The 16671-nt window shown below is 55.9% G+C and overlaps 1 protein-coding gene across 1 annotated transcript in view; it reads left to right on the top strand.

Moving 5' to 3' along the window:
• CUX1 (cut like homeobox 1) overlaps positions 1 to 15470 on the top strand; it is a 281378-nt gene extending 265908 nt beyond the window's left edge. The window contains exons 15-23 of the mRNA XM_056326650.1: positions 2597 to 2733; positions 3222 to 3288; positions 4528 to 4640; positions 5145 to 5261; positions 7527 to 7610; positions 8114 to 8170; positions 11214 to 11294; positions 13106 to 13170; positions 13650 to 15470. Of these exons, the coding sequence (XP_056182625.1) occupies positions 2597 to 2733; positions 3222 to 3288; positions 4528 to 4640; positions 5145 to 5261; positions 7527 to 7610; positions 8114 to 8170; positions 11214 to 11294; positions 13106 to 13170; positions 13650 to 13710 (782 nt within the window). The 3' untranslated portion in view covers positions 13711 to 15470. The remainder of the gene's footprint in view (positions 1 to 2596; positions 2734 to 3221; positions 3289 to 4527; positions 4641 to 5144; positions 5262 to 7526; positions 7611 to 8113; positions 8171 to 11213; positions 11295 to 13105; positions 13171 to 13649) is intronic.
• Positions 15471 to 16671: the final 1201 nt, after the last annotated feature.

Raw genomic sequence — 16671 nt, 5'->3', positions numbered from 1 at the left:
CCCCCACTGCTGGAGGTGAAGAGGTGCTGGTAGAGAAGTGATGAGCTGGTGGGTGGCCACTGCCCCTTTGAAAAAAGAAAATTATGATTAAAAACCAAACCCACCACAAAGCAACTGTGACAGGAGATGCTGAAGGGGAGATGAGAGAGAAGCTCCGTGCACTTTGGTTGCTTTCAGTGTTAGACACGGTTCCAGTCTTTTCTGTTTTCATGGATGGTTTGTAGGAGCCTGGCCAGTGCCGAGGCAGTGAAACCCAAGGGAAGGAAGGATGCAGAAACCCAAGGGAAGGAAGGGTGCAGAAACCCAAGGGAAGGAAGGATGCAGCTTTCTGTAAAACTGGGAGCCGTGTTTCTGCAGTGACCCTTCTCTCCTAACCAAACTGAAAAGCTCGGTCCATGTAACTTCAAAGCAAAAAAAAATAATAATTTAAGAGAGAAACTCAGGAGCTGGTATCCGAGGCTCAGGTCTCCTTCAGCAGGGTGCCAAAGCTCAGTGCTGCAGAGGATTTTTGGGCAGGGTGGGGGGCAGGGGGACATGTCCTGCCCCAGCCAGCCCTCTGCTCTGCTCCCAGCATCAGCTCCCAGCAGCAGCATCAGGCCCTTCGCACGATGCTCAGGGCTGCCTTGTGCAGAATTGGGCCCCACAACCCATGTTTGGCTAGTAATAGCTTCCCAATTACATTTTAATGCAATTTAAAGAGATAGCCAATTAAATAATTAACCGTAGGGAAGAGGTTTTCTTCTTTCCAAATCTTGTTAATGCAAGTATTTTGCAGCAGGCCACCCATGTTTCGGGAGCAGGCAGCGATCCCCATTTCTTGAGAAACACTGACCTCCAGTGGGACTGCACCTTTATCACAGCTGCTCCTGGTGGCTCCTCAGCCTTTGATTTGGGACCTATAAAATGCAAATAGACGGGGGGGGGGGGGAAATATCAATCCACATGTCGCGTCTGAAGCATGTGTTGCCTCCCTGTCCCTGCAGGCAGGCTTGGTCCCTTATCAATAACACTGGAATTGCATTTCTGACAAAAATGGGGAAAATTTGCACCTTGGCAAAGCTCCTGCTTCACGGGAAAGCTGGGCTGGCTTTGGGCATGGCTTCACTGGAGCCCCCATCGCTGCTGCTCTGAACCCAACCCTCCCAGCCAGACTCTGCAGGGCATCCAGCCCCATGTAAGAACCCCCCCTCCCGCCCCATGGCAGCCAATTTCAGGGTGCACGGGGCAGCTCCCATCCCAGCAGGACTGGAATTGAGCTGCACCCGTTGCACCACTCGTCTGAAGTCTTCAGAGAGGGTAGGAGGCCCTGCGGGTGCAACAGTCTGTCCTCGCTTCTCCCCCAGCGCGGCTGCTTCCCAGGCAGCCTTCGCATTTCTTGCTCCCTGGCTGTTGATAAATGAGGAATTTTTTTTGCCTTCCAGCCGTCTGGAATTTAGGGGAATAATTACAACGGGAATTATCAGGGAGGGACTGGAACAGCTGAGACCTGAGCTTTCACCCACCTGGAAATCCAGGCGCAGAGGGATGTATCCTGCATCCCTGCGGCGGAGAGGCTGGTGGTGCAAAACACAGGGTCTGAACCTTGATCTGAGCAGGTTTTTCAGCCAGGCAGAGGCCCAGGCATTGCTGGCAACAAGGGAGAAAGGTGAAAAAGCAGATCTGTGCTGCAGGACAGGGCTGCTGCTTGCTGATGCTCTGTGTTTCGGCGTGGATTTGCAAATGGAGCAAGGAGCTTGCCCTGCGGTGCTGGTCCTGTGCCTCTCGCTGGAGCTGTGTTTTGGCCCTGACGTGTCTCTCCGTTGCTTCACATCTGGGCTGGGGTTATACGAGGGGAACGAGAGGCTTTTGTTTTGCTCCTGGAGCATTCCAGCGAGCGCCTGTTGTGGTTTAGGGCGTGGGTTTTACTCGGGGGGGGGGGGGGAAGCAACTGGAAAGAGGGCTCGTTTGTTGAAAATTGGCCGAGAGGGGATGCTGGAGGCTGCACAGCCTCACCCAGCACCTGGGGGCAGGATTGGTCCCACCTGAGCCCCTCCTGGGAGATGTCCTTTGCCCCACTCCAACACCCACAGCAGCCATCTGCCCCGCACGTGCCTGTCCCAGTGCCCACAGCTGGGGACGTGCTGCCCAGAGCCGCCTCCATCACCCCTTTTCTGGGCAGACCAGGCCTGGGAATCAGTTTGTGGGCTCAGCTCCCCTCATTCCCCCCCAGGTCCCCCCACCCTGCCCGGCTAGGGTGCTGCCAGGTACCCCCTGCAGCACCAAAAATACCTTGCTGATGCACTTGAAGCAGCCGCACGGGTGCAAGCAGCTGCCTGCTCACAATTGCCTGTGGCACTGGGACATGGCAAGGGTCCTGCATCGGGATGGCAGCCCACCCTGAGGCATCACCAAGGTGGGCTGGACCCCTGCTCCCTTTCACCGGGAGCAGAGCAGCGCGGTTCTTCCTGCTGCCCCCAGAAATAAGGAGAAAAGGAGGCTGCTGCTCTGACTTGGCTTTGGTGCTCCAGGTGGGGGTTGCTCAGCTTTTCCATGTCCGCCTGGTGAAACCCGGGGGTTTGGGCCAGCCCTGGGTGATGGCCCTGGCTCTGTTTTCCAGTGCGCTGTGCGGAGCTGCAGATCCAGCTGACGGAGGCTGTGTCCACGCTGGCTGGCCAAAAGGAGCTCATCGCCAAGCTGGAGCACGACCTCAGCACCATCCAAGCCCTGTCCGCCGCGCATCGCCCGGATGCAGAGGTAACCCCGACCCACGGCGCTTGGCTCCCAGCAGTGGGCAGGGACCACTCAACGTGGCCCTGGGGGCTGACTGTCACTGATGGGGGTCAACAGCAAGCATGGGAGTTGTTTTATCACCTCTTTTTTATTTTCTTTCCTTTTTTTTTTTCTTTTTGCCTTTTTCTTTCTTTCTCATGACTCACGTAGCACAGGGTCACATCATGCCCATGCACTGGGACAGTGCTGGTGTGGCAGGGAGTGGCAGTGGTGACATCCAGGGCCCATCCAGCCCTTCTCCTTCCCAGGAAAAGGATGTGATCTGAGGGTTGAACACCACCAGCCTCTCCCTGTTGTCTCAGCCTCGATCCTTGTGGAGTGCCTGTTTTGTACGACGCTTCCCACGAGGCTATGGGTGCTGGGGTGGTAGCAAGATCCAGGAGGGGTTTGCTTTGACCAGGTGACTTTGGGTGGGTGGGAAGTGCTTAATCCCTTCTGCTTGCACTGCCCAGGGTGCGGCCATCCCCAGCCTGGAGAAGATCCCCGAGCCCATCAAGGAGGCCACGGCGCTGTTTTACAGTGGGTGCGAGGCAGGTGCGAAGCTGGAGCCGTGCTGGGAGCCAAGGTGCTGGCGGGGCCATCCTGGTGCCATGGGCGGGGATGGCAGCATGAGGATGCTCCTAAGCAGGCACAGACATCACCTGCTCCGTTTGCCCTTCACTGGGGCCGGTGATGGGTTTCCATCTGTGCCGAGTTTGCCAGTCCTCCAGCTGCTCCCAAGATGGTGCAGCGGGTACATGCCAGGCCCGGCTCTGTGCCGAGCTGGTGAAACCAGGCTGAACCAAACACCCTGCGCTTTAACTCCTGCTCTTGCCCCACCAAACCCCCTCCAGAGCCAGCGAGCTGAACATTTCCTTGACATTGGCTTGCTGCACCAAGGTCTGCAGGAGAAAATGAATCAAATAATGATGCTTGGCTCCTCTGGATGAAAACCCACTTCCTCTCCTTTTTTTTTTTTTTTGGGGGGGGGGGTTGTTTTTTGTTTTGAAAGGGTTTGAAAACACACGATAAACAGTATCACGGCAACAGTCCCACCAAGCCAAACAACCTGCAGCCACCCATCCTGCGCTATGAATAGCTCCTCTGTGCAGCCCGTTGAGTCACAGCCTCAGGGACATATTTCTCCCTGGTCCTGGATGCCTCCCACTGCCAGAGATGCAGAGTTAGGAGGGATGGCCACAGCACACACCCCCCAGGCACCCGCAGAGCCCTGTCATGGGGGGCAGCCACGGGGGACACCCACAAAGTGGGGCTCCCAGGCACAGCAAGCTGGTGATGGCTGCAGGCGAGCAGCCCCTGCTTTGCTGGGCTGGCTGAAAGAGGAGAAAGTATGAAATGGAGGTGACTGTGGTGCAAGGAGGGGAAGGGGATGTGGATGGAGGGGACAGTGGTGGCACTGGGTCTTTTCTTAGGGCTACAGCTGCTGCAGAAATGACAGGGGGGGAAGAGTCTGGCAGGGGCTGGGAGGGTTGGGGTCATGGGAAGGCAGCAACAGGTTGCACCAAATAATGCAGTTGGTTTTCCCTGGGGAGTGAACCTCTCCATTCCCAGCACAAATCCCCCAAAATTTAAACAAAACAACAAAAAAAAGGCATAAAACCTAGTCGGTGTTGGAATAGCTGTGCACAGGAGTGTATCTGCCTGGGTGCCCCTGAGGTCCCGCAGCGTTGGAGGAGACACCTTGAGCAAGCCCCACTCGCTCTGCAGTGGGTGGGGGGCATCTGCCAGGTCATTTCTCATGCCAAGTGTTGTCCGCAGGTCACCCGCCGTCCCCTGGCACCTCATTCCCCGAGGGCCAGGTGGACTCGCTCCTCTCCATCATCTCCAGCCAGAGGGAACGCTTCCGGGCCAGGAACCAGGAGCTGGAGGGGGTACGTCGGGTGGGGAGGGCGGCTGGCGGGGGCTGCAGGGGCTGCAGTCTGGGGCTGGCTGCTTTAATGACCCGCGGGGAGTTCATTAGCAGCACAACGCAGGCAGTGGCACTGCAAGCAAGAAAAAAATATATTCTGCTGTTAGCAGAACCAAAGCCTCCCCCAGCCCAGCGGTGGTGCTCCAGTTCAGGGGCACGGATTGTCCCGTGGTGGCCAAGTCTCAGCACAAAGCCACCCCCAGCCCCCTTGGCTGCCCCAACCCTTCTTCAACCACGGTGGGATCAGGTTCGTTAATGGTTCCAGACTGGGGGCCCTGTTCAGTTGCAGCTGGGGCAATGTTAATTTGGGAGCAATTTTAATTCAGAGCTGGGGGATTGAAAGCTGAGAGAGGAGTGAACCCTGGCCGGTTGCACCAACTCAACCCCCGCTTCTGCCTCACACCCGGTTAGATCCTGTACTCCCCCCGGCCTCGCTGCTAACAGCCCCCTTGCTCCCCACATGCAGGAGAACCGCATGATGCAGCACACGGTGCATGCCCTGCAGAGCGAGCTGGACAACCTGAGAGCCGACAACATCAAGCTCTACGAGAAGATCAAGTTCCTGCAGAGCTACCCCGGCCGGGTGAGTGGTGGGCTGGGCTCACACGGACAGACCGACCCCCAACGCAGACCATTACCCTGGGTGTACAGGAGCAATGGGGAAATTGTACATTACCCACATGCACCTTGCATGAAAGTTAGAAAATGGGAGCTAACGGGGGTGAAAAAGGCTGCAGTGCTCTGTCTAGGGGGGCCACTGCCCAGCCTCACTGCTGGGAGGGTAATTTTTAAATGTGCTGAAGGGCGTCCGATAACTTCGATGCCAGAAGCCCAGATTCCCACCCCAAAAGGGCTGCTACAGACCCCTTGGATGCTCACTCTGGCAGCGTGATGCTCCAGCAGGCAAGTCATGGGTGCTCCTGCCCGACTGGGCAACAAGAGGTTAAATCAGGACCTGCAATAAATTCCTGCAGTTGGAGCCTGAGAAATAATTCATCCTGTCATACCTGTGCTCCTTCCCCAACACCCTGGATTTCTTGTGGCAAGCAGAGCGAGCTGCTCAGCTTCCCGCTGCCCTGGGCAGCCAGGGCCTGTCCCCAGCAGAGCAGAAACCAGCCCAAAACCACCCCAGTCATCCCAGTAATGCCAAGAGGAGGCTGGGGAGGGGGGGCAGACTTTGCTATAACCTGCTCGGTTCATGCTGTGCCCCTCAGGGGTTTCATCCCTGGGAATCCCTGGCGGGTTTGCAAGTGTGTCAGACTGCTGCACGGGGAGCTTTTGATTGCAACCACCTCCTTGGTCAGAGCTGGGCTACCGTGACCTCCAGCTTTCCTTGGAAATGCAAAAATGACAATAACAGGGGGTGGGACGTTGGTTCAAATGCCAGCTCCTCACCGTGCCTGCTGCCTGCCCTGCCACCCTCCCCCAAAGCTGCTGCCTTTCTGCACTGGCTGGACTGAGGCCATTTTATCAATGGGTATTTTAATAGCATTTGGGGATGGGAAACTCCTACAGCCGTGAAGGACCTTATTTGGTTCTTTTATTTATGTCTCAGTGATGATGCTGGGTCAGCCCCTCTGACATTTTTGCCCGTTTCTCCCGTGGAAGATCATATCCATGTTTATCTGCTGCCACAAGGCAACCCCTGAATGCCATTCACATGATCTAAAGAGCAAAAGCCTTCGACACAGCAGCACGGGGGATTGCATAATTCACCACCTAATCAGGCATGTGACACGTTAAAAATAATCATCAAAGATCATTCAATAAGGCCAGGCTATAGTGAATTCATCGCCCCTAAATTGGGAGCTGGTCTCATCGCTGGCTTCTAACTGCATGGTGACCTGTGGATCGTATTGCGGCGCGTAAGGGCATATTTGCTAAAGGTCTGCGTGCAGCGGGGTTTACCCGTGGTGAAAGAGCCACCGGCCATCGTGTTATGCCAGGCAGGACAAGCAGCAGCAGGTCCAAAAAGACCTTGGTAAATGTCAGCGTCACGGTGCTGGAGAAGGCACGGTGCTGGGGGAGAGATGGGCTAGCACCAGAGCCCCTGAGCAGGGACGTGCAGCCCGGGGAGCTGGGAGCCAGGGCTCGTGCCAGACTGTGACCATGCCTCGACATGTGGTGTCGTTTCCAGGCTGGTTTTGGGTAGGAACGGTGTGGAATCTGCAGTTCTCATGACCTGCAGAGGTAGCGTCAGCAGAACGAGGAGCAGGGATGCGCAGGCTGCAGGAGCATCCTCGGGGCTTGCTGCTGCCGTTCCTCCTCTGAGGCTGGGCAAGGGGAACCTCTGTCCCAGGAGAAGTTTAAAACCCAGCCTGTCTGAGCTGACCTAAATCTTTCACTTCTGTCAAGGAGTTTTCATTTTCCTTGTCCTTTGCCCAGCTCATAACAGCTGTATTAAACAACGATTTCCTCCCCCTAAACCACCTTGTCCCTCCTACCCGCTGGCCCAGCAGCAAAGGAATTCAGAGTGGGGTTTGCACTAGCCCCAGCGGTTCCAGGTGAGCACTCTGGGGTGACACAGGTGACCATTATTTCATGGAAATGGTGAAAAATAGGGAGACACAGGTGGAGTCCCCGTGGACGAAAGGAATTTGTTAAATGGTCCCGTTGTGATGCTCCTTTGTGAAGGGGACAGATGCTGCCGGTCCTGTGGGGGAGCTCTGGGCTGTGCTGCTCCACGCTTTGGGGGTCAATTCTTCCAAATGAGGAGCTCAGGGGCACGGGGGGTGGGGTGGGGCTCTGGCCCTGTGCTGGGTGTCCGTACACCGCTTGCAGCAGGCAGGATAGGTGCAGGCAGCTCCACGAGCACCCGCTGGGTCTCACCCTGCCTTTGCTCCCACAGGGCGGCAGCAGGGACGACACGGAGCAGCGCTACTCCTCCCAGTACGAAGAGCGCCTGGACCCCTTCTCCTCCTTCAGCAGGAAGGTACAAAAAGCCCCCAGCACCCTCCCTGTGCATCAGCCCCTCTTTCTGCCGTGGGATCGCTACCTCCTGCAGCCGGGCTGGGACTCTGCCGGCACTGCTTCGGCATCCGAGCACGGCTTTGCCCAGCTCAGGAAGCAAAAAAGCCTTTGCCACACGCCGCGGGCACCGAGCAGGTCGTTTTGCTCAGTTCTGGTTTTGCTCGCAGCAAGGTGGACCAGGCGTGTTGAAGGGAAGGAGCAGCCAGAAAATGAAACCTCTCAGGGAGATTATTTCATTGCCTGGATGAAATCCAGAGGACAGCACTCTAGAAAACAAAGCGCACTCAAATGCCATTTGCTTTAAAAAATTAAAAGAAAAAGTCATTCTGCCCACACGATGTCTCCTGTGGCTGTGTGCGTGGGGGAGTGGGAGCATCTGAGGGCACAGAGCTCCTTCCCTGATTTGCAAACCCCAAATCAGCCCTCTGAGCCTCAAAATCAGCTTCTTGTACCATTTACTTGCAGGAACGCCAGCGCAAGTACCTGAGCCTCAGTCCCTGGGATAAAGCCACGCTGAGCATGGTGAGTGGGCTGCCCCCGCCATGCCGAGTGGGTGGCAAGAGGATTGTAGCCCAGTGCCCACGCAGGGGATGCTGCTGCTGGGCTTGGCCCCGGGTGCGGGGCAGACCCCATCCCTGCTCCCCCGGGCAGAGGGGCAGACCATGCTGGGGCCGTACTGGGGCTTGGCTTAGGAGAAACCACTTTCCACCCTTGCTTTTTCCTTCCCCATTCCCCGACTCCCTCCCACAGTGTTCCCAGGGGGTCCTGGCCAGAGCGGGTGACCCAGCCAGCAATGTCACAGCCCAGGCCACTGCGGTGTCAGGGTGTGACCCAGGAGCTCGGGGACAGCGTGTGTCTCAGAGCATTGCCATGAACCACTGTGTCCCCCAGGCCGTGCCCACAGCTTCCCGGGGCAATGCTGGGAGTGGGATGCGAAGGGCTGCGGGAAGCATCTCTCCTCTCATTTGTACAGGGCTGGGGGGCTCAGCACTGCACCCCAGCCCAGGGCTGGCCTGGGGGTGAAGCCAGGTTGCACACAGCATGCAGTTTGGGTCAGCTCAGCCTGGCTCCTCACAGGAGACTCACCCGGAGAGCCCCAGCAGCCTGCACAGCTGGGGAGTGGGTGTGTGACAGGCTGCAGAGGGTCCCGTGCTCCTGGGCGATGCTCTGCCTCACACAGCCCAGCATCCTCAGGCACACAGTGGTTCCTTATCACGTTTTCCAGGAAAACCTCTTCCCAGGCCCTGACCCTTGGTGCTCTGGTTCTTCCTTCCAAAAAAGCATCAGGGAAAATACTGGGGAGCTGCCGATGTCTACAGCAGCAGAGGGTCCTCACCTGAGCCGTGGCGAGCGGGTGGGCTGCTGCTGCCACCGCGGGTTTTGGCTGCCGTCTCTTAGGATTGAATGCTACTTTTTGAGCTAAAAATGTGATTATTGAGAAGCTCTGACTTCTGTTTGAATTTGTGACATTAGCAGCAGGAGCAGGAGCAGGTTTGGGCTGAGTTAACCCCCGGCTATCTAGCGCAACAGAGGTTAATGTGGGACCGCTGGTCTACAACAGCCACGGAATGCAGAAATATCTTGTAATAAAGGCAAAGTTGTCATTTGCATAAAAACCAAGCAAATGCCAACATGAATATGGATTGGGTGGCGTGCCAGCACCACGGAGAATTAATGAAAGGCATTTACAAAAAAACTGACTTAGGGGAGTTATTCCTTGGGAATATTTAAGAACATAATCTTGTTTGTTACAGCAGCCTCCGCTGTGGCCATGAATAGCAAAGAAGATTTCAGCCCAGGATTGCTTTGGTGGGAGATCTGTGGGTTTTAATGCCAGCTTCGGAAAGCCCGCGTGGTGGTTGGGGAATGTGCTTATGTCCATAATGAATCCCTAGCTTTTACAGCGGGAATAAAAAGTTGCTGTGTAGGAAGGTAGGATCTGTCCTTCGTAAAGCTGCTTTTCTAGGCTGTGGTTACTCCTGACTGGCTCTTTTGAAGGGGTGGACACGAAGGTTTTCCCGTTGGGACCCCAGTGCCGTGGGCCAGAAGAGCTCGGACATCACCAGAGTCCGGCTGCTGTGTGGTGGCCTCTCCAAAACGAGGGGCTGGAGCATGACCCTGCCCGGCCCCGCAGGGTTTCTAGACCCTGGAGAGCTTGGACATCTCTGCAGGCTGGCAAAGGTGGAGGGTAAACCAATGGGTAGACCTGTAGACCAGGTTTAGTGAGGTTTCGAAGATACCCAAGGAATGTCCACATTTCTGGTTGCTCTCCAAAATCCCCCAGAGCAATGTCCACCTGGCAGTCCCTACTCTGGGACTTTGCTTTGCTTTAGCCCTGGCAGTGCTGTGTGCCTTCCCAAGGGCCACTGATGCTCCTCTACCTCGTGGCAGCCGTGCTGGGGACCGGCCACAGAAGGAGGCAGCACATACATGCCCGAGAGCTGTACTCATGGCTGAGCAAGGGGGGGTGAAGTCCTTCCCTAACAGTGACAAGTAGGAAGGGCAGCAGGACAAGCTGTGGGACCCCAGGGATCTGCCCGGACCACACCAGCCTGTTAGCGGGGAGAGCAGCTAGTGGTCTGGCACACAGCTCCCCTAAAATCCTAGCCCAGCAGTGACCAGCAGCCATGAGAGCTCACATTTTCTAAGGTGCTCAGCCACCAGTGCAGCCTGGCAGAGGGTGTGCACGGCTCTCAGCCAGCACAAAGCCTCGCCGCTGCCAGAGCTGGGGGCTCCACGCTGTACCAAGCCTTTAATCCCACTTTATCGGCTCTTTGCTGCCAGTGGGTCCAGAGCCACGGCACGGGACCGTGTTGGCTGTAGGCTGAGCTGGCTGGAGGTTCGCAGGGATGCCAGGGGCTGGAGGAACGTACAAACCCCAGGGTGCAGAGCAGTCACCCCTAAAATGTGCCAGGGCACTGGAGAAGCTGCCCCATCGCTGTGGGTCTGGCTACAAAATCGCCCTCTGAAGTCACTCCTGGGGTCCCGCACCAGAGCTGGGGTGCAGGCAGGGCTGCGCACCGGGGCCAGCCTTCGGGAATAGCAGCACAGCGTTTGCTCAGCTGCCCTGCCAAGGAGGCGGCGAGGGGATGCTGCAAGTCGCAAGTTCTTTGAGCTCATGAATTAAAAATACGAGAGACTTAATTACTGCCGGGGTTTCTCTCCAGAGCGACGCTGAGCTGCAGGCAAGCACTGAGTCAGGGCTGGTGCCACGGGAGCAGGTAGAGCAGGTGGAGAAAGCTGGGGTAAAGGTGGACGAATATGACCCCCCGAGAGAGTTTTTTGGGGGGAAATACCACTGTTCACAGCCCTGAATTCACCTCGATTTGGGCAATTTTGGGCTGAGAGTACAGGCACTTGTGGCAGCCACTTGAGGGAAAGCGGCCGCTCAGAGGTGGGCACGGATTGGTGGCAAAGCATCTCTCCTTGCCTATATGTTTATGTAGGGTCTAGCAGAAACAGGGCCCCGGTCTTGGCCGGGGTCTCTCCGAGCCTGTGCACGGGGACGGCTGGTTTCCACTGACCCACATTAAAATGGGTTTTTTCCATTCTGCTCTTGCTGCAGGGGCGGCTCATCCTGTCCAATAAGACAGCTCGCACTGTTGCCTTCTTCTACACCCTGTTCCTGCATTGCCTCGTCTTCCTGGTAAGTACACGGGCCGTGGGGGGGTGGGCACCCCAATAAAATGGCAGCAAGCATCCCCTCCAGGGGGAATTTTTGCTTTTTGAAGATATTGCCCCAAGTGAGTGCGTTACAGCTGATGTATCACTGGCTCTGGAGGCATGGTGCAGCATGGCTCAGCAGGGACACGTACATGCCAGCGAATATCCCCCTGGGCTTCAAAGGGTGGGAATGGCCACCTTCACGTGGGCACAGGCTTGCCCAAGGGCAAGACCTGGAAGCCATCTGTGTCTTCATGGCATGCCTGGAAACAGCCGTGGGGCCCTGGTGCCACCGTGCTGGGAGCTCACACAGGGTTTAGCACATTTGCGTGCAGGTCTGGTTCGCCATCCCTGCACACAGGTAAGCAAGCGCTCCGCTCATCAGGCAGCAAAATTTTGATTCATTATTATGAAGCTCATACCGTAAGCAATTTTAGGAATAAAATACATCTCCACAATGCCAGCTTCTAGATCGTGTGCATTCCACCTCCCTAGTTCTGGGTACCTCCCTTAACCTCCTGCACGGTGGAGCATTTGCTGCCTCTCCAGGTGATGAGCTCTGGTTCTGCCCATGTTTCTTACTTGCCCTGTGGCTCTGTTTTTCTCTAGTTTTCAAATTTCCACAACTGCACATGAGGGTTGGAAGTAAAGAAGTGGAGGTCTGGTTAGGAACAGAGGCTTGAGCCAGCTCAAATGCCCTGGGAGTCAGTTGTGGTACAAACTCCTCCTGTATCCTTGCGTGGTTTCTGGGAGTTTATCTATCACTTCAGGGAAAAAAAAACAACAAAACAAGCAAATCATCAATAATTAAATGATGAAACAAGATGAAAGACAATTCAGAACAATATTTCTATCCTGATCTCAAAGTAAAACTGACTTTGTGTTATTTTGGTGAGGAAAGGAGTGAAGAAAATAAAAAGTTAAACATCATTAAACTTTAAAGCTCTAACCTAAAAAAAAAGTAAAATTAATAAATATTACATAGCTGGAATGATCTTATTTCATCTAGACACAAAAGGGCCTGAAATCCAGCACCCAGTGCTGCCTGGGCTGGGCACGCACCGTGTCCAAGGGGGGAACGGACAAACACCCGGCTCCATCCCCATGGTGGGGGCAACATCTTTGCCGCTAATCCCAGGAGACAGCACAGCCTTCACCCCTTTGTGACCGCTGCCTTCTGCCTGTTGTAATTTCAACCTAACCCTAATTTGGAGGCCAGCTGATGGGTGTTTGTGGAGTTAAGAGTATTGCCCTGGTGATAACAACAGCTTACAGGACTCCAGGGCTTGAATGCACGCTCTTCCCAAAACCCACCGCTGCCTCCCTGCCTCCTTGGACCACAGGACCACATGGAAACCTGGTGGCATGAAGGGAAAAGGGAACCAAACCAAGCAGTGACCTTCCTTCAGCCTGTTCCAAACCCACATCTCCATCCCTGCGCAGCCTGGTGGGCACCCACCTTACCCCAAACCACCACAGCGCTGCCCCAGAAAAATAACCCACTGGAAAAGGTCACCCTGACCGTCCCCAGGGCAGCCCCCTGAAGCACAGGCTGGGTTTCTCCGTGCTGGTGATCCAAGGCTGCAAACCCAGCTTTACCCAGAGCATCGCTTTCGGTCTCTGCTTGACGCACAAAAAACAAAGGCACTTGCAAGATGCTGCGGCAGAGACTTTGCTGGTGGCGGCGGGGATGGGGTGGCAGGGACACGGGACGGCCCAGCGGTGACACAGGCAGTGAGGGCAGGCAGAGATGGGCAGGTGAAAGCAGGGCTGACTGTATTTCATACTTTGCAGGTGCTCTACAAAACGGCCTGGAGCGAGAGCGTGGGGAGGGACTGTGCTGCCTACTGCGCTAAGAAGTGGGTGTGAGGGCGCGCTGGGGCAGCCTGGCCCCGGGGGTCGGGAGCATCGTCTGCCTGGGTTTGGTGGGCAGAGCGTGGCGGTTTGCAGCAGATTTTTGGGCACTGCTCGGTGCACCTCTGTCCTGGAAAATGAGGGGGGTTATTTGGGTTTTAAACCCTTAATCCGGTGAGGATGGGAGGGAGAAAAAACGCATGGGGCAGGGCAACTGCCTGTCTTCAGTCAGGTGTTTTCCAAATCCCTTCCCGTGAGCAGTTCTTGCCCGGCAAGGAAGCCTGCTAAAGCCAGGCATGAGCCAGGATCAGGCCCATGCCTTGACTCCGCTGCCCTGAGCAGCTCCCAGGCGCTGCTGCCTGTGGCTGGAGGAAAGCGTGGGGTAACGATGGCAGCCAGCGCTCAGAAACAGCGCGGATCCAGCTCAGCCATCAAAGCGCTTTAGACCTTGCTGAAAATTAATGTGCCTGTGCTCTTTCCCCAGGTACGCCGACCACGTCCACAAGTTCCACGAGAACGGGGACACGGGCGACATGTGGCAGTGACGGCTGGATGCAGCCCCACTGGCACCGGCTCCCCTTCCATCCCACCGCAGGATCTGTCCCTCTGTCCCTTCATGCCCTGCCAGCTGCTTCACTATAGCTTTGCTTTCTGCTTTGTAGGATGGAGGCAGTTATCACCCCTCACCCCCACCCCTCCCCGCTCCCACCCTTGGAAATCAGAAGCCTCAACTAACAGAGAGTCGTTTTGCAGGACACGGTGTTCCAGCCCTCCCTCCCTCCCCGGAGGAGGCTGCAGCAGTGTCCGTGTCCTGATGTCCCAGAGAGTTCAGTCTTTACCAAAATACACGGAAAAAGCAGGATAAGAGGTACTTCTCTCGGATGCAATCTCTTTCCATCCTGTTCCAAGTCCAGTGCAACACTGGGTGGACTAAATTTAGCCAAGAACAGGGGGAAAACCCAATCTCCTGAACTTACATTTTCAAGCATCGTGATATTTGAAAATTCCTATTTTGCTCCGGTTTGCTGAATTATCAGAAGGCAAGCAGTCCTGCCGGGCTCTGACAGAGCAAGCGAGGCAGCAGCAGGTAACAGTCATCCCCGAAGATGGGGTTGCTCTCGCTGCCTCTTGAGTCAAGTGAAGCGGCTGCTCAGCCCTGTGCTTCCCCTGAAGGGTGGGTGACCTGGGACCTTCAGCAGCATCTCTCACTGCACTGCTGGGTACCACAGATGCTCTTCTGCATCTCCAGTAACGAGCTGGAGCCCTTGGCTTGAAAACAGCCCAGCTAGTTAGGACTTAAGGGGCATGAAGGGAAGTGTTGCAGGTCAGGATGGATCTCACAGGGATGCTCCAGACTCTCCTGGCTGAGATGTTTCTGCTGAGCTTTGGTTGCCCTTCTGGGTGCACCGGTTTCACCTAATCCCAGGTGGTACCTGCCTCGTATGGGGCTTTACTTGTCCTGTAGCTGATCTGCTCAACCTCTGACCCTTGTAGGAAACCACAAGTCGAATCAAGCAATTGCCGCTGACGGGTTTGCTGGGCAATGAACGGTGGGATGCTAATTTGGGTTGATTGGGGGAGACAGAGGTGATAGGAGAGGCTCTGATTAAAAAGGGCAGATCCCAGCACCCCCAATTCCTGCCTCAGCTCACTGCGACCACATGGTGCAGGAAGATATTAGCTTGTTAGCGTGGTCCTCAATTAAAATTCCCCTCCAAAGAAAGGAGAATAGTGTTGCTTCCAATTAATATTTCATTGCAGATTCAGATCTATTCACATTCACGCTGCTGGGAAGCCGGGGCCTCTAATGGAGCATGCAGGCAGCGATAGGCTTCACATCTGCCACAGGCAGCCCAGGTTTATTTATAGGAGCTGTGGCCCGCGGCAAAATGTAAAATACTCGTAAACTGAGGGGAAGGATAAAGCCTGAGGGACCGACCTGCACCTGTCCCACTTGGCTTGGGGTAAACTGAGCCTGTCCGGAAAGGAGACACACGCGGGGCGAGATGCCAGCAAGGGGGGGGATGCTGCCGTATGCCGGGGACCTCTTCATAAACTAATCAACTTCAGATGTGGAGGAGATGAGCTTTTGCTGTCCGAAATCAGTAGCTCGGAAACGTGATCTGGGACGCTTGTTGAGGCTTTGTTGGGAAGGTTAAATTTGCTTTTTTTAGAAGCTGTATGTGGTGTTCTTGGAATTGCAAAACTTCTGCAGCTATTCACACTTGTACTCTTCATAAATGACTTAAAATAGATGTTGAGTTCTGCAGGACAAGCGATAAAATAAACTTAGACATGCATTGGCTGGGTTGCTTTTGTGCTTTGCTTTTTTTTTTTTTTTCACTTTTGATATTAAACAACTGAGAAATGTCCTGCTGGAGTCCAAGGGCAGTGTGTGCAGCTAATTTTAGAAACCCATTACAGCAGCTACAGGCAGTGATGTCTCGCAGCGCCGGGAAAGGCAGGACCTCTGTCCCTGTGTGCTGGAGCCGTTGTCCTGGCTCCCTGTGAGCGCTGGCATCCCATGGGCCAGGGGAAACGCTCCCAGCACAGGAGGGACCACGGGAGCAGAGGGGCTTGAGCCCAGGCAGCCTCCAAGCCCGGAACTGTTCTGTCTATCCCCTGGCTAATTTGGGGGGAGCTGATCATGATCCCCTGCTTTTTCATCTCCCTGTTTCCTTGTTACTCCAGCCCCAGGGGACCCCGGCACCCCTGGCTGGCAGGGCTGGGCTGCTTTGCGGGCTCTGACCCTGGGGTTTAGCCCCAGCTTCCTTCAGCCGAGCCCAGCAGGTGCCAGGGGGCTGGGGAGAGCCAAGACACCCCCCCCCCCACTGCAAGGGGCCGGAGGGCAGAGGGCTGGGGTGGGGGTTTTGCAGCCCCTGGGGATGCGCAGGTCTTGCTGGTCCTGGAGCTGCCAGGTTTTGTCCCTCGGGCAGAGCTGTCACCTCCTTCCATGCAAAATAAAAATTACAACTGTGCTGGTTTGTCCCCAAATCACCCCTGAGAAGGGCAGGGGTTAGATGTAGGGGGCTGTTTTCTAATCTCACTGTTTTGCGGCTTCCAGTAACTCCTACGGCTGTGGCACGGACCTGCATCTCCTCACCGTCCCCCAGCACCGGCCAACCGGCGAGGGGCTGCGCACACCCCGGCATCGCAGTGAGCACCAGCAGCACTCGGGGTAATGCTTATCCCAGCCCCGGCGACGTTAGGGCAGCAAGGGGACGCCTGGGTGTCCCAGACAGCAGACAACTGCTGCTCCCGAGCGTCCAGCTCCGGCTGCCAAAACCCTCTGACCGGAGGCAGGGAAAGCCCAAACCGGGGAGGGCTCTGGGGTCACTGACTGCCCGCGGCTGCCCGGCACCTCGGCCAAGTTTTCGGAGCCGCTTTCTAGAGACGTGCTGGAGGCAAAGGGCTGGGGCAGAGCTGGGGGGCTGCAGGGCTCTGGGGGGAGCCTCGTCCCTCCGGGCAGAGCAGCGCGGGCTCGAACAGCCAGCAAGATGCTTGTG

Source organism: Falco biarmicus, chromosome 1 (genome assembly GCF_023638135.1).
Source record: "Falco biarmicus isolate bFalBia1 chromosome 1, bFalBia1.pri, whole genome shotgun sequence".
Lineage (NCBI taxonomy): Eukaryota > Metazoa > Chordata > Aves > Falconiformes > Falconidae > Falco > Falco biarmicus.
This window is presented reverse-complemented; position numbering and strand designations above follow the sequence as displayed.